The 17,156-nt window shown below is 47.7% G+C and overlaps 1 protein-coding gene across 1 annotated transcript in view; it reads left to right on the top strand.

The window, feature by feature from the left end:
• Positions 1 to 17,156, top strand: part of DLEC1 (DLEC1 cilia and flagella associated protein) — a 59,330-nt gene that overhangs the window by 37,804 nt on the left and 4,370 nt on the right. Inside the window, exons 23-34 of the mRNA XM_074199256.1 lie at positions 431 to 561; positions 5,263 to 5,445; positions 6,089 to 6,159; positions 8,553 to 8,704; positions 12,365 to 12,480; positions 12,852 to 12,922; positions 13,920 to 14,128; positions 15,308 to 15,451; positions 15,740 to 15,862; positions 16,012 to 16,106; positions 16,230 to 16,314; positions 16,529 to 16,732. Of these exons, the coding sequence (XP_074055357.1) occupies positions 431 to 561; positions 5,263 to 5,445; positions 6,089 to 6,159; positions 8,553 to 8,704; positions 12,365 to 12,480; positions 12,852 to 12,922; positions 13,920 to 14,128; positions 15,308 to 15,451; positions 15,740 to 15,862; positions 16,012 to 16,106; positions 16,230 to 16,314; positions 16,529 to 16,732 (1,584 nt within the window). The remainder of the gene's footprint in view (positions 1 to 430; positions 562 to 5,262; positions 5,446 to 6,088; positions 6,160 to 8,552; positions 8,705 to 12,364; positions 12,481 to 12,851; positions 12,923 to 13,919; positions 14,129 to 15,307; positions 15,452 to 15,739; positions 15,863 to 16,011; positions 16,107 to 16,229; positions 16,315 to 16,528; positions 16,733 to 17,156) is intronic.

Raw genomic sequence — 17,156 nt, 5'->3', positions numbered from 1 at the left:
TGCTGGTAGCCTTCCCCCATCCTGCCTCTCTGTCCCAGGGGTTTCCCTACCCTCTCCCCTTGCTGGGGGCATGAATGTATATTGTGAATAGTCTGGTTATGCATTTTGTCATTAGACCTGCTTGTAGTTAGCACCAGAAGGACTCAGCATAAGAGAGAGATCCTGAGCTATTCCTCCAGGGATGGTGGCAGCTTAAGTAGGCAGTCTTTAAGGGAGAGGGGACACCTTGAAATTCAAAACCTAGAAATGAGGTCATTTATACTTGCTGTGTTCCATACCCTTAGACATGATCTGTCCAAGGAACTACAACAAGTATTGGCCCAAGGAACAGGGGAATTCTCTTTTTCTAAAGGCTTCTTCCACATTTCTCAAGCTGGTTTGGGGGCATAGCTTGGTTAACAAGGAGGTAGGACTTTGGTTTTGCTTTTAGGATGAATTGACAGACCTGGCCCTCCCGTGTCAAATAGAAGGGATGAAGAAATCTCTTGTTCTGGGCATTTCAGGGAAGCCCAAAGGCCTGGATGTCACCTTCTCAATACCCCAGGCTGACAGCAAAAGCAGGTAAGCCAGGCTTTTGAAAGAGACCAGCCTTGTGCTGGGGTTGGGTCAAGACCACACCCTGAGGCTTAATAGCTAAAGAAGCTTGGCAAGCCTTGGATGAGCAGGAAGATGGCAGTGCCCTCCACAGAAACTGGGTGGCTTACAGGGGATAAGGATGACAATGGATCTCGAGACACCAGTGGACACTGGGGGATTCCAGCACATGGTTAACAAGGTGAGATGGTGTCAGGAAGAGGCAAGGGTTGAAGCAATAGATTTGGATATCATCTACATGGAGATGATCCCTGAACCATGACTATTGATGAATGCAGAAGAGGGTTCAGGGTGGTGTGACTCCCACAAGAAGAGAGGGAGTCGGGAGGCCAGAGATCAGAAAGGAGTGGCTGCACCAAAAAGTACTGGGTCCTCCCTGGGCTTTCCTGGAGCCAGAATGGTAGCTTCTAGGCAAACTAAAATGAATGGTCATGTGACTAAAAAACACATCAATTCAATTCAATCAACAGCATTTATTGATCATACTCTCCTTAGAATCACCTTACCATGGTCTAGGCATTCAGACTGAAAAGAAAGCTCCTTATCTCAAAAAGCTGCTCTTCTGTTGGGGGAAACACCATGTAGAGGACGGCTCAGCTGTAGAGCAGATGGAAAGGACCCCATCATCCTTAGCAGCAAAGCAGATCTGTTTCTTTAAAAAAAAATCAGGGGAAGCTAGGCAGCTCAGTGGATAGAGCAACAGCCTTGGAGTCAGGAGGACCCGGGTTCAAATCCAGCGTCAGACACTTACTAATTACCTAGCTGTATGACCTTGGACAGGTCACTTAACCCCATTGCCTTGCAAAAACTATATATATATATATATATATATATATATATATATATATATTTGTTTATTTCCCAAATACATTTCTTTTACTTTCTTTTTAGATTTTTGCAAGGCAAATGGAGTTAAGTGGCTTGCCCAAATCCACACAGCTAGGTAATTATTAAGTGTCTGAGACCGGATTTGAACCCGGGTACTCCTGACTCCAGGGCCGGTGTTTTATCCACTGTGCCACCTAGCCGCCCCAACCAATTACATTTCTTAAAAAAGAATTTGAAGAAAAGTTAAAATTAAAAGTTTGAATTTGATCTTCATTCACAAGTTAATATTACATTTATTCCCATGCCACAAGTTTTTATTTCTTCCCCTCTTCTGAGGACTTTATTTTAATTTTTATACGTATTTTTGGTAATATTTTGAATTCCAAGTTGTCTCCTTCCCAGCCTCGCATGATGATGATGATGATGATGATGATGATGATGATGATGATGATGATGATGATATTTGTCCTTCATTCTCAAAGAAAAGCATGACAACAGGGAAATGACAAGCACATGAAGTGGCTTTGAGTGAGGGGGCCTGTGCTAAGGCACTAGTCTCAATTTCTCCTCCAGAACCATCTAAGTCCAGTGACCAGATATGAGTCGGGGCACATGGCCCTGGATGCAAGGCAGTCAGGGGTAAGGGACTTGCCCAAGGTCACACAGCTAGTAAGAGGCTAGTGTCTGAGGATGGATTATTTCATACATACAAATCTTTCCATGCGCATCATTTTTTACAACACAGTAACTTTTCTTCATAATAGCATACCACAGTTTGTTCAGCCATTCCCTAACTGATGGGCATCCCTTCAAATTCAAATTCTTTGCCACTACAAGAAGAGCTTCTAGAAACAGTTTAGAACATATAGGTTCTTTTCCTTTTCCCTGAGAAACAGACCTAGCAGTATTATTGTTGGATCAAAAGAGTATGCACAGTTTCATATCCCTTTGGGCAGAGTTCCCGATTGTTCTCCAGAATTGTTGGATCACCTCACAACCCCATCAACAATGCATTTGGTGTCCCAGTTTTCCCACATCCCCTCCAACATTGATCATTTCCCTTTCTGTCATACTGGCCAATCTGTGAAGTTTGAGGTGGTTCCTCATTTTTGGTTTAATTTGCATTTCTCTAATGAATAATGATTTTCCAGTTATTTAAATCTGATTTTTATTTGTATGATAAGAGTTTTATAATTGTTTGGCTTGGGTTTGCCTTAGAAGGTATATACTCCCAGGCATTTACATTTTTTCATATGACTATAGACAGCTTTAATTTCTTCATCTGAAAACTGTCTGCTCATATCCTTTGACCATTTATCAAATGGGGAATGACTCATGTCCTTATAAACTTGACTCAGTTCTCCATATATTTGAGATATAAGGCCTTTATCCAAGAAACTGCCTATCAAATATTCTCCCCAATTTTCTGCTTTCCTTCTAATATTGGCTTCATTGATTTTATTTGTACAGACCCTTTTAAACTTAAAGTAATCAAGGCTATCCATTTCATACCCCACAATATTTTTCTCTTATTCATAAATTTTTCTCCTATCCTTAAGTCTGGTAGAAAATGTGCTTCATGGTCTTCAGATTTACTCATGATATCTCTCTTTATGTCTCAGCTATGTATCCATTTTGACTTTAACTTGGTAAATGATACAAAATATTAGACTATACCTAGTTTCAGTGAGACTACTTTCCAGTGTCCCCAGCAATTTTTTAACCAAATACACAGTTCTTATCCAAAGAACTTAGATAGGGGCAGCTAGGTGGCACAGTGGATAGAGCACTGGCCCTGGAATCAGGAGTACCTGAGTTCAAATCTGGTCTCAGACACAATAATTACCTAGTTGTGTGGCCTTGGGCAAGTCATTTAACCCCATTGCCTTGCAAAAACCTAAAAAAAAAAAGAAAAGAAACAAAGAGCTTAGATCTTTACATTTATGAAAGATGAGCTGATTGCTATCGTTTTCTACTATGTAACGTATACCTGCTCTGTTCCATTGATCCTCCTTTCTATTTCTTAGCCAGTATCAGATAGTTTTAATAATTACCACCTTATAATAATAAAGTTTAAGATTGAAGGCACTGCAAGATCTCCTTTTACTTTTTTTTCATTAATTCCTTTGGGATGCTTGACCTTTTGTTCTTCCAAATGAATTTTATTATTCTTTATTATTATTTTATTTTATTGTTATTATTATTCCAAATGAATTTATTATTTTTTTCAAGTTCAATAAGATAATTTTTTTTATAATTGGGATTGAACTAGTTTAGATAAAATGGTCATTTTTATCATATTGGCTTTTCCCACCATGAACAATATTTTTCCAGTTATTAAATCTGATTTTTATTTGTATAAAAAGTTTTATAATTATGATTGTCTTGGGTTTGTCTTAGAAGGTATATACTCCCACTCTTTCTTCTCTCACTCTTTCTTCTTGCAGGATTTGTTGATGATTCTGGAAATGCTGATGTTTTAAATGAGTTTATATTATATCCTGCTACTTTACTAAATTATTGGTTGTTTCAACTGATTTTTTTCAGTTGATTCTCTAGGGCTTTCCAATTATATTGCCGTATCATTTGCAAAAGAGATAGTTTTATTACCTCACAGACCTTTCCATTTCTTTTTCTTCTCTTGCTGCTATTGCTAGCATTTCTAGAACTTCTATAAAGAATAGTAGTGACAATGGACATCTTTGTTCTACTCCTGATCTTATTGGGAAGGCTTCTAGCTTAGCCCACCCACAGATAATGTCTGCTGATGGCTTTGGGTAGAGGCTCATAAATATTCATTAGCAAAAGTGGTCTATAATTTTCTTTGTTTTTGCTCTTCTGGGTTTAGGTTTCATTAAAGGTTTTTTATAGGGCTGCTTCTTTGTCTATTATTACAAACAATTCATTTAATATTGGAATTGGTTGATTTTTAAATGTTTTGTAGAATTCACTTGAAAATCCATCTATTTAAGCTTGCTTTCTTCTATTTTTAAAAGTTGCCTTATGTATTATGTCTTTTTTATCGAAATTTTTTTCTCCATTTGGATTTGATTCTTCTTTCACACCATGATTAATACAGATCTCTGTTCAGCATAGTTATACAAGTATAGTTTAGGTGGCTTTCTTTGGGCGGGGGGAGGAGGGTGAAAAATGGAAAACTGAAAACCTTGTCAAAAAAGATTGTGAAAAATTATCATTGCATATGGTTGGAAAAATAAATAAAATATATTTTTTAAAATCCATCTCATCCCGCCAATTATATTTAAAATTGCTTTTAAAATTTTGAGTTCCATAATTCTCTCTCTCTCTCTCTCTCTCTCTCTCTCTCTCTCTCTCTCTCTCTCTCCTTCTCTCCTTCTCTCCTTCCTCTCCCCCCATCTTTTGAGGAGGCAAGCAATATGATATCAAATATACATGTGAAGACATATAAAACATACATTCCATTTCTAATGTTAAACTATTCGACATGGCTAAGGACCCATGTTGAAACCTCTTTTTTTTTTTCCTGGATCTTCAGCAGCTGTGGCTCTGAGGGAGTAGGGGCTGCCATACCTGAAGAGACAGTAGCAAGTCTGCATCTCTATAGAGGTCCTTCCCCTGCATGATGCCTGGGATGAGACTAGGTCTGTTTCTCAGGGAAAAGGAAAAGAACCTATATGTTCAAACTATTTCTAGAACTGGGAGCCAATCAGATCAACACTGGGGTCTCAGGGGTTGTTGCTGCTGTTTTGGGGGCTCTTGGGTTTGGGGTCCTGGAGTGGCTCCATTCAAAGGAATGAATCTCCAGGCCTGGGAGCTGGGATTGTCCATTGACCCATGGAATTGTCTTGCTATTTTCAGTGAGGACCAGGAGCGGGGCAGTTCTGAGGATCTCTACCTGGACTTCGGCTCGAACATTCCATTGAGATCTCTTCTGAGGCAGCAGCTAATTCTGACCAACAATTCAGCACTAAAAGCATCCTTTTCCCTGGAATTTGATTATTATGGGGTCACTGATGAAGTCTGGAACAAAAAACCGAAGCTGTAAGTCTTCCTCCACTTTCCCATGTTAGGTCACGCATTCTCAACTTAGCCTCTACAAAGTTCTCATCCTCTTAATGGCTTTAAAGCAGAAGCCGTCTTTGGGTTGAGAATGCCCTGAGGGTGGGGAGGAGACCCCCACACGGGCTTCAGCTGCTGACCAGGATGGGCACTTGTCAGTGTTGGCTCCTCATTCCATACACGGTCTTAATGGTCTCGGTACAATTGGGTGTTGTGTGTGTCCAGGGTCAGGAACTGGGAGCCGAGTACACAAATGTTAGGACCCCATTGGAAAGGGCCTCAATGGAATGGGCTTGCAAAGTAGGCCAAGGAGACTAAACAGGAAATGAGACCAGCCTACCAAGGCTGTCAGAGCCAAGCAAGGAAGCTGGGCCACAGAAAGGTCCTTTCCCCATTCTAGGAGCTTGTCTAGGCTTTCTGTGGTGACAGAGATTAGTGGGAGGAGCAGAGAGGTCTGCACTGGGAGCATGGACATATAGGGGGAGGAAGGACCAGCTCCTGATGATCTTGGACTGCCTTACTTGGGCAGAACCTTCTGGAGGAAGATCGGTGACCCCCCAAGTTGCAGAAGGGACAATGAACATGTTTGACTGACTTGACCACACTTCCTTTTCTTTTTTTTAAGCCCTGATATACCACCTGCCATGAGCCACTCAGTGAGGACTATGAAGCACATTTCCAGGAAGGACCTTCTAGGTAGGAGGAGTAAGCCCATCGTTGCCTTGGTCTCTCCAGACTGGGCCAGCCTACTTCATTTCAGTCTATCTCTGGAGAGGGCAGTGTGTTCTGGAGGGCACACTGAGGAGTGGGAATCAAGCCCCCCAGCCGTTTGTCTCTTGTCTTGGAGGGTGTAGGGTGGTCTGTGACACTTTGCCAGATATCTTGTGACATCAAGATTCCAACATCTTTGTGGCTGCTTGGGGCAGGAAGATGCCCACTGGAGGCAGCAAAGGGGTTACCTGGGACCCAGAAAGGAGAGATTGATGTCCCAAACTGCTCTTCTAACCTATGACATAGGGCTAATGGGATTTGCATTCCCTGCCTCCCAAGGTTGTTGTCTGGAAAGAAAGCTGAAGGCACTTGTGAGTTGGTATTGTTGTTAATATATATATAGGAAGAAGTGCACTTCAGTATAATAGACAGAACACTTTACAAACATTCTCCCATGTGATCCTCACAACAGCCAGGAGTGAGGTGCTCTTATACTCATTTTACAAATGAGGGAATTGAGGCAGAAAAAGGTTGAGTGACTTGCCCAGCTGGCCACAGGATTCAAACTCATGCCCCTAAAGAGACTGGAGCCTTAATCCAGTTGCCTTAGGCCACTCAACAACACTATCAAGGCCAAAGGGCAGCTAGGTGGCAGAGTGGATAAAGTGGTCTTGAAGTAAGGAGGACAGGAGTTCATATCTGACCTGACACTTGATACTTACTAGCTGCGTGACCTGGGGCAAGTCACTTCACCCTGATTGCCTCACATCTAGGACCACCTCCAGTCATCCTGATTCGTTATCTGGCCATTAGACTAGATGGTTCTAAAGGAAAAAGTGAGGCTGGTGACCTAGCACAGCCTTCCCCCCAGCTTCGCTGAAATCCAATTCATGTGCTTGTCATGACAGCACCTCCCTGATATCATGGTCTTCTTTGAGAATGAAGAATAAACATCATCAACTTAGCCAGAATCACAGTGAGTTGTCTGAGGCTGGATTTGAACTCTGATCTTTCTAAGTCCAGACTCAGGGTTCTCACCACTGCTCTACCAATTGTCTGCTAAGAATTCTTTTTGTTTTGTCCATTCTCATCCTTTTTCTTCTTTCTTCTTCTTCTTCTTCCTCCTCCTCCTTTTCTTCTCTTCTTCCTCTTCTGTCTTCATCATCTTCTTCCTTGTCTTTTTCATCTTCATCTCATTCTTCTGCCTTCTTCTGCCTTCTTCTTTCTTCTGCTTCTGTCATTTTATTTTTCCAGTGACATGCAAAGATAGTTTTCATCATTCATCCTTTTGCAAACTTTGGAGTTCCTCCTTTTTCTCCCTCTCTCTTTTTCCTCCCCCACCCCCAAGACAGTGAACAGACTGCTATAGGTGGGACCTGCACAATCATGTTTGACATGTTTCCGTATTAGTCATGTTATGAAAGAAGAATCTCTTCTGTTCTGGTCTGAAGAATCACAATGTAAGAGATGAAGAGACAAGAGACGATCACCTTTCCATTGATGTCTGATAAAACTGTGAGGGGCCACTGAAGGATGCAGTGGGGAGAACTCTGGGTTTGGAGTCAGGAAGACCCAAGTTCAAGTGTAGCCTCAGACAAGTCACTCAACCTTGTTTGCCTCCCTTTCCTCAACTGTAAAGCAGGGATAATAATAAGACTTCCCTCCCAAGGCTGTGGTGAGGATCAAATGAGACTTAGTAAAGTGCTTAGCTTAGCACACAGGTTCCCTTGCTCCCTTGAGCATGAAGCTGGTACCTGCAGTTAGGACCGCTTTCCTCTAGGCATGGACTCCACATCCATCCCTGGTTTTGGAGCCAGCATTACTTGAATTCCCCATGGGCCCAACCAACCCAGGAGGCGGACGAACACCCAAGAAATTGGTCTAAGTGCAGATTCCACTGAACACTTAGGAAGACATCACCAGGTTGCGGCCAAGAGAATTTGACAGAGAGTAGAAGGCTAAGCTAAAGATGATCCCACCAAGAAAACAGGAACCGGGCTGCTTGCAACTAGAGTTCTCTCTGGCTGCTAGGGGAGGCAATGTATTGGCAGCCAGTTCAAAGAGCAGCCGGAATCAGGGCTCATGATGGCTTCTGTTGAAAAAAAATACAATTCTTCTCCTAAGGTCTTTAGAGTCTAGTTTGAACAAGATCAGTGATGTGCTGCTGGTTGAGATGACAACCTTCCCTAAGAAAAGTCTTCATTTTCTGACTCCTTCAGAGGCAATTTCTCTGTAAAAGGAGACTGAATGAAGGGATTGCTGACTCTGATTCCTTTGAGCTCTAGGATCTAAGATCCATCCTGGGAACTCCTGGCTTTTTTTGTTGTTTTGGTCTGGGGAGGATTCTGAGTCTTCCCTTCTCACTGTTCTGTTCCTAGATACTCTAGAAACACTCTTATCTAAAGGGAAAGGAGCTGCTTTCTTTCCTCACATTTCCCAAGGGACATTGGATGCCTTCCAGAAGTTGACTATTGACATCTCAGCCTGTAGCAACATGTGGGGAGACTATCAGGATCAGCTCATCTGCAAGGTAGGGGGGGATGCACTGGCCCATGGTGGGAGGGAGCAGGGAACACCTGGGTCCTCTAGGGAGGAATCAAAGAGAAAGGAGAAGAAAAGACTTCTTCAAGGAATTGCAAGAGATGAGCCAGGGACTGGGCAAGATTGAGGTACAACCCATGGGCAGTCTTCCACTGGTACCCTTGAAACACAAGGGAAAGTGAGAGAATTCACATGGAGTGAAACCTGGAAAATTTGTCAGAGACATGGATAAGTGTGCCCCAGGAGGAGAAGGCAGGGACTGGGGGAGATTTGTACCATTGATGACCAGCAGATACCAAATCCCTTTTTTCAAAAAATGATTTTTTTTCACATCTGAATTCTCTCCCTCTCATCTCCCTCCCCCACTGCACTGAGGTGAGAAATACAAACCAGTGACTGCCACATAGTCAAGCAAAGGAAGTTCAATGAGAGACATAGACTTAGACCTAGATCTGCCTTAGCCTGCACTTGAGCCCATCACCTTGAGGTGGGCAGCATGCTCCAACATGATTCTTCTCAAATTGTGCTTGGTCAGGGTCTTCCATTAATTCAACAGAATACTCATTTGTTTAACAATTGACAACTTTAATAAAGTTGCAGGATGTAAAACAAACCCATACAAATCACCAGAATTTTTAAATATTGCCAACAAAACCTAACAGAGTTCGAGAAATTCCATTTAAAGTAACTTTCAGAGGCAGCTAGGTGGCACAGTGGATACAGCACTGGCCCTGAAGGCAGGAGGACCTGAGTTCAAATTTGGTCTCAGATAGATAGTGATTACCTAGCTGCATGACCTTGGGCAAGTCACTTAATCCTGCTGCCTTGTAAAAACTAAAAAAAAAGAAAAAGTAACTTCCGACTGTATAAAACACCTCAGAATTTATCCACTGAGACACATAGCAAAACCATAGAAGCACAATTAAAAACAGATCTAAATAACTGGAGAAATATGAATTGCTCATGGGTAGGGCAGATCAATATAAAAAAAAGTTACCTAACTTTATTTACTTATTTGTTGTCATACCAATCAAAATACCAAAGAATTATTTTATGGAACTAAAAAGAGTAATAAATACTCATTTGGAAGAACACAAGATCAAGAACATCACGAGAGAATCAATGGGAAAAAAAGAAAGGAAAACCCCTAACAGTACCACATCTCGACTAAGTGGTAATTTTCTAAACAGAGTGGTGCTAAGTTTACAAAAGAGAGTACCTGCATAGATGAGGCATACAGTCTACGGAAGTAAATGACCAGACTAAACCAGTGTTTGATAAAGAACTCACAACAGAAGTTGCTGGGAAAACTAGAAAGCAGTTTGGAGAGAAACTACTCATAGGTCTCTCATATGGTGTAAAAAGTGATGAAACAGTACACTGCTACTTCCTGTTCCTTACCCAGCTTCACTCAACATCCTCCTTTTAAAGAAACAATTCTAAAGAAACTGGTGGGGCGACTAGGTGGCGCAGTGGATAAAGCACCGGCCCTGTAGTCAGGAGGACCTGAGTTCAAATTCGATCTCAGACACTTAATGACCTAGCTGTGTGGCCTTGGGCAAGTCACTTAACCCCATTGCCTTGCCAGAAAAAAAAAACCAAAATCTAAAGAAACTGGTATATTAAACAGTGAAAAACTTGGCTACTCTGACTGAGACAGTGATTCAAGAGAGTTCAGGACACTGAGGATGAAAAATGCTGTCCATTTTGAGAGAGAAAAAATGGGAACATGGCAATTTCCAGCTCTCATTGTGTCCTGATATGGTTTAGCAGAGGCTCTTGTCCAGGTCTTCAGATAATTCTTTTCCTGCCTTATCATCTGAAAGAGATACTGGTGGTGTGAAAACAGAAATTATCTCCCTGAGCTCATTCTGCCTCCATTCATTGGAGCATTACAAGATAAAGTGACCAAGCTAGCCCTGGCTGCACCCTTCCCTGCACCTCTGAGACCATGGACTCCTTCCCAGGTGTGGGGCATCATGTTGTATCTGCAGGTATTCAGACCCTCGGCCTGAATCCCCATACAGTCATCAACATTGTCATAAGCAGCATTTCTGATAACAAAGAATTAGAAACAAAATCATCCATCCACTGCAGAATGGCAAAAATTGTATTCGTAAGGAATAATGAATGCATATAGGGAAGCAGAGAGGAGGACATAGTGGCCAAGAGACCAGCCAAGAGACCTTGAACAATGTGAATGGAAAGAACAGCAAAGTCGAGGATGGAACCAAGCAGAAGCTGCTGTTTGCCACACACTGGCCTTCAGAGAGGATGACACCAATCAGCATATTCAGGATAAATTAGTCTAGGAAGACCAGAGCTGAAGAATGGCTTTTTCTTGCTTGGGAAACCAAGAGGCAGATTAGAGGAGGAAGAGTGTTGTCAGCAGCGGGGCAACCAGGGAAGATTCCTGGAGGGGGTCTGTGCCCCAGATGGAAGGGGCAGGAAGGGGCCAGGTTGTGACAACTTTCATGTCTGAACCTGGAGCTCCTAGGGAGCTGCTGGGAGGGGAGGAGAGGCAAGGCTACCTGCAGAGACTTGTGGCAGTCAGACCAGCCAGCAGGCCAGAGTTCACCTGAGACATGATGGGGGCCTGCCCAGGTCCCCATCAGAGGAATGACCGGGTTAAGGGGAGCAGGGAGAGAGAGAGTGAGGAGTTGGGGATGACCTCTGAGTTGTGAGCCCCTCAACAGTAAAGCCAAGCTTTTTGGGCTATAGAAAGTGTAAGATGTCTCCTGGACATCCAGTCCAGGAGGTCTGAGAGGCAGTGGGAGATGGGAGACCAGAGGGTGATGAGGAAATCTGAAAGTCATCTGCAGAGAGAGATTTATCCAGAGGAGCTGGTGAGATCACCAAGGACAGTAAATAGTGTAGAGGAAGAGGAGAAGGCTTTGGAAGGACCAGGACCATCCAGAGAGGAGAAGGGGGGCCTCCCTGCCTGCTGCCCTGCAGACGGGTGGGGGGCACTCTGGCAAAGACATGTGGCTGCTTCTGTTGATGTACCCCATAGTTCTGAAGGATTTTGTCCCCTCCTTTAATTCTGTTACCAGGGTAGGTCTCTTTGATTGGGGGGGGGGGGCTCTTTCTGGAAGTCAAAGTGACGTCAAACTAAAAATAGTAATGACACAAAAAAGTAAATATTCTGGGTCTGGCGGAGTTTGGCACATTCACAGTGGCTTTTGTGACGCTGCTGCCCAGAAGGTCCCTTGAATGCTGGACCAGATTGGTGACCACCCTGGACATGGGACAGACGAAGAGCCGTCCTTTTGTAGCATTTTAATGTTTATAATGTTTGCAGATATGATCTCATTTGAAGTTAAGATGAAGGAGGGAAAACTGAAGTCCAAAAAGATAGCAGTTTGTGACTCAGGGTCACACAGGTAGTTATTCTCCAAGGAAGGATTTGAACTCATGTCATCCTAACTCTACCTGCTACCTGGCTGCCAAAGGGCCGTTGGGCTAGACTTGGAAAGGTGGGCAGGATTTCCAGCATGTAGCAGTTAGCAGGGTTTGAGAGTCCAGACTGGTTAGCAGGGGTTTCAGACTCAGTTCATCGTTGACATACCAGCCAAAGGGTTTGGTCTAGGAGAGTGTCTGGGAGACGGTGGGTAGAAGGGGAGGAAGCTGACAGGATCTCTGCCCCTAGGTGGAAGACCTGCCGCTCACCATCATCCAGGTTCACATGGGCGTAGTGGGTTGCCCCATCACACTGTTTAGGACGAGCCACCTGGCTGGCGATCCTCCCCAGAACCACGTTATCAGGTACTGCTTCTGGTGGGGGGGGTGCCGAGATCAGGGCTCAGAATGGGCATGCCAGTGGCCCCAGGTGGACCCATCTCTAGTCTCCCCCACTGAGATCTTTGTGCTGAGTCTATTGGCAGAGTCCTGGCCTGTCTCCCATTGCCTGGCTCCACCCTGCTCTCGCTGTGTGGGTCTTCCAGCTTAGTCTTTTGAGTTATTTAGTTTCTAGTTGTTTTTTCCCTTTGGAAGATAGAGTCAGAGGTGGCATCAGGGCTTCCTCTCCATCCAGAGCTCAGACTTGGCCTGTTGACTCTAGGGAGCCCCTCGAGATTCCTGGGGGCACTCCTCCCCGGGCCTGCGGCTGACCCAGGGACTGTCTCCTCCCTTCCCAGGTTTGGCACTCAGATCTCTGGAGGGGACACCATCTGCCGCACTCTCCGCCTGAATAACACCAGTCCTTACGGTAAGATGCTCATTCAGTCCATCAGCACCATTTACTGAGGTGCAGCCGCCTTGGGGGCGTTTGTAGATCAGGTGGAGAGAAAAGATCTAAACTGTGATCAGCTAATACAAGGTGTTGGGCTGGGCCCAGAGGGGACGCGGGGACAGGGCAGTCATCCCAGGGGCTGGGCACAGCTGGCCCACGCACTTGGTTTCTGTTGGGGGGGGCACAGGCATGGACATGTGAACATGTGTGTGGACACATGTGTATGTGCTCAGACCTGTCAAAGGGCAGGGCATCTTCTGACCACCTTGTCTGGTTGCCCTCGAGGTACAGCGGGGTCAGGAAGAGGCCAGGGATGCCCCGGCATCTGCCTTCTCCAGTGCTCTAGGGTACCGAGGCCAGAAGTGCCCACTGCTCCTCAGAGACCTTTTCTGAAGGGCCCCAAGCCAGCGTCCTCTGCCTGTCTTTGGCAGACCTCCCTCTGCATCTGGGTCCCTCCAGAGCCTGGCTTCTCTGCTGGGTAGTGCCCAACAGGCCTTCCATGGGAAGGCATCTCTCCAGGCTTCTGCCTGTAATCAGAGTCCTTCTCAGTCCATGTCAGGAGCCCTGGGCCAGGGAGGGGTCTGCAGCCCAGAACACAAGGGACCCCCTTTTCAGGACTGACCCTGTTGGCCTTGTCACTCCTGCTTGGGAAAGGAAGGGGAGAAATGAGGCTTTGCCTTCTCCCTCCCTGCCATCTCTCCTGGGAATCTGGTCTCTGGGCAAAGCCTCTGGGGGTGCCTCTGTGAGAGGGTCGGTGTGGTTCCTGTGCAGTCTGTGCAAGATTCAGGGATGTAGGCAGCTCCCCCACAATAGTCTTCCTCACTGGGTCTGTACAGCTTCCAGCCCTGGGACCTCAGGTGTTTCCTTGGGGTCCCCCCTGCCCCAGGCCTGTTTCTCCTTGTGGCCCTGACTCGCACTTTGCCCCTTTCCTCTCTGCCCTGCTCACCTTCATCCAAACCGTTTGACAATGCAGACATCAGGATAGACTGGGAGACCTATAACCCCAAAGAGAGCGAGGACAGACTTGTGAACTTGTTGATGGTGTATGGGACACCCTTCCCCCAGAGGGACGCTGCAGGGGTGGAGATCGATTCCAAGTCAGAACCCATGAGTGACACGTCCCTGGTGCCCAGCTTCAGCCAGTCCTCCCTCTCCCTGGGCAGTGGGAACACACTGGAAGCGGTAAGTGTCTCTGCAAACCCCCCAGGAGGGAGCAGGGTGCAGGTCTGATGGCAGGCCAGAGCCCCAAGGCCAGAGTATAGGAGAGCTTATCTCCCTGGACCCCGAAGTGAGAACAAAGGGAGACTGCAAAGACCTGCCAGGAGGTGTCCTTGGGCCAAGCCAACCAAAAAGCAGGGGCCCAAGTTGCTGGGCTCAGAAAGCTGGTCTGGAGGCTGATGGTGCATCAGAGATGCCGGAGGCCACGGGCACTTCTTGAATAGGGATCTAGGATGCTCAGAGCTCTACCAAGGAAGAGAGCTTTGGCAGTGGGGGGCGGGGGACTGAGGCAGGGAGGCCAGGAAGGAAGCTGCTGCCATCATTCAGGGGGGAGTGAGTGGGGTCTGAGCTGGGGGAGGCCACACTGTGAGGAGTGAAGAGAAGAAGGGACGGTGGATCAGGAGGGGTCCCTGAGCTGGGACTGAAGGACTGGGCAAGGGTGGAGGTGAGAAGGGAGAGGTCAAGGCAGCAGGAGGGAATAGGAAGGTAGCCAGGGTGGCTGAAACAACTCTGTGAGGGGAATTTTGAGTGGATCATTCTGGAAGAGTGGCCTTGGCAAATAAGCCAGACCCCAGAGGCAATAGGGAGCCACAGGAGCCTCTTGAGTGGAGGAGCAACACGGTCAGACCGTGGGACATCTGTCAGGCCTCTATGAGGAGGCTGCACGGTGGAGAATTTAAGGGGCTCCGAGACAGGCTAAGGAATAGGGAGATTAGGAGGGAAGAGGGAGAAGTGGGAGGAGAAGGGGCAGTGCCCTGATGCAGAAGATGGAACAGCGGCCTTAAGGGCAAGTTCTGTCTGGCGTGTGTGGATCTGGAGATCCCTGCAGGTCATCTGCTCCAAAATGTCCAGTCAACAGGGAGTGATGCGGCTTAGGCCCAGGGTAGGTGGGGGGGCACTGAGCCTTTGGGAGCTGAGGAAGCCCCGAGAGCCAGTGCCAAGCCTTGACCACGGTCCTGCCTGAGATCAGAGCTTGCCTGGCCAGGCACACAGGAGCCAGGTCACCTGTGGGCAGGAGGGAGCGGAGAGTGCTACCTGGTAGGGACCAGGTTGCTCCAGCTCTGGCCCTGGGAGGCTCGCCATCCATTCTGCCAACCCCCCCCCCGACCTGGCTGGAGGTGACCAGTTGCTTTCTTTTGTAAGCAACATGGGACCAGAACGACGGCGAGCGAAGAAGAGACTTCCCAGTTTACAGCCCAAGGGAAGCCCAAGCTCATCTCAGTGATCCTGCAGCCCTGCGAAGGGTACCGTGCCGAGGAGCCTTACTCCATCATGCCCAAACAGCTGGTGAGTGGGCCCCCCTCCCTGCCCTGGGGCCCCCACCCCAAACCCCACTTTGGTCTCCCTCCCTCTGGTGGGCTCTTGGCTCACCTTCCCATTCCCCTATTTGAGATCCTTCATCCTCACCTCCCAGGGATGTTTCGGGGACACGAGACCCATGGTCAGGCTTTACTCCCAGACTCCTCAGAAGAGGAGATAGGACGGAAAGGCTCCAGGCCAAGGCTCACCCTCCCGGGAGCCCCCTGCTGCCTTGGGGACCACGCCGGGGGTCTCCATTTAGTCTGTCTCTGGCAGGTTATTCCAGCTCGAGGAAGCAATTTCATTAACGTCTCCTTCACGCCTGTGGTCCTGCCAGGGCCCGTCAACAAGATGGTGTGTCACAGCTACGCCCTGGGCTTCATGAGCCTGGACAGCAAGGTGAGCCTTGGCTCCCAGTGGCTGCGAGGCCAGCCTGCAGGGTCCTGCAGCAGGGTGGGCAGCCAGGGCAGGGGAGGCTGAGGGGAGCAGAGAACGGCCCCAGATGGTGGCACCTCCTGAGGTAGCTTGGCCTCTCTGGGCTGGGGCAGATCGCTCGAGAGATCCCAGGAAAGGTGAAGCGGCCACAGAACTATGAGGCTGACATCTTCCGGCTGGACCTGCACGCCCTCGTGAGGCCTACTCGGTGAGGGGGAGGGGCACTGCCAGGCTTCATCTGTCCTGTGCTGGGAGCGGGGAGGACCCCAGACTCCATCCCACCCAGGCCTTCCAAGGTTCTCATGACCCTGCTCTATTTGCCTGGGGCCAGCTTGAGCATTGAACATGACCACGATGGCGGAATGGTGTTCCACCTGCAGGCCAGTGACCTCATTCCGACCGATCCCCTCACTGAGGTGAGTGGGCAGCACCTGGGTGGGTGTCCCAGCCGGGTCCTGGGGAGGGAGGGGGCTGAGTCACCTTCTGCAGTTCTGTGGGGCTCCCCGCCCTTCCCTTTCTTCCCCACAGCCCCCACACTTACACCCCCCATTTCCACAAGGTTGCCCAAAACCCGGGCAGGGGCCTGAAGGATGGAGGGACCACCCCCACCTGCTCTGGCCTCACTTCCAGGTGCTCACCGAGATAGTCACCACTCAACGCCTGAAGCTCAGCAACCACATGGAGGTGGCCCATCACTTCGGGCTCTTGGTGGCTCAGCCCTTCTCTGTGACTGGGATCAACCCCAAGGCCAACCGCAGGTCTTTGGACAGGGAAGAGTGCTATCTGGAGCCCACAGGAGACCAGTTTGTACTTGGCCCACAGCAGAACATGCTGGTAGGCAGGCCAGGCCAGGAGGGTTCCCCGGGGGGGGACCCCTGGGGGAGGGGGATTCCCTCAGAAACTCCCCACATTTGTCTTCTCCACCTGTCTGAGTTACATCTCTGCAGAGCTTAGAGTTGAGACACCTCCTGGGGGCCAGACGGGGTGGAAGGCCCAGCTGAGGAGGTATGCCTTATCGGGGCGGGGGTGGCTCCCCTGTCACCAGCTGGTGGGGGAAGCAGGAACTGGCCCAGTTGGCCTAAGCTGACTGGGTCCACTCCAAATCTCTCACCCGCCCTGCTCCGTGCTGGTGCCAGGCAAGGGATGTCATCCCTGCCCCCATCTTTTCCATCCTCCCTCTGGTCTCCCAGGACAAGGTGGTCCTTCCTTGAGCAAGCCAGCCCTCCCAGGCTCCTTCAAGGCTCAGCTGAGTCCTTGG

This window comes from Macrotis lagotis, chromosome 8, assembly GCF_037893015.1.
Source record: "Macrotis lagotis isolate mMagLag1 chromosome 8, bilby.v1.9.chrom.fasta, whole genome shotgun sequence".
NCBI lineage: Eukaryota > Metazoa > Chordata > Mammalia > Peramelemorphia > Peramelidae > Macrotis > Macrotis lagotis.
This window is presented reverse-complemented; position numbering and strand designations above follow the sequence as displayed.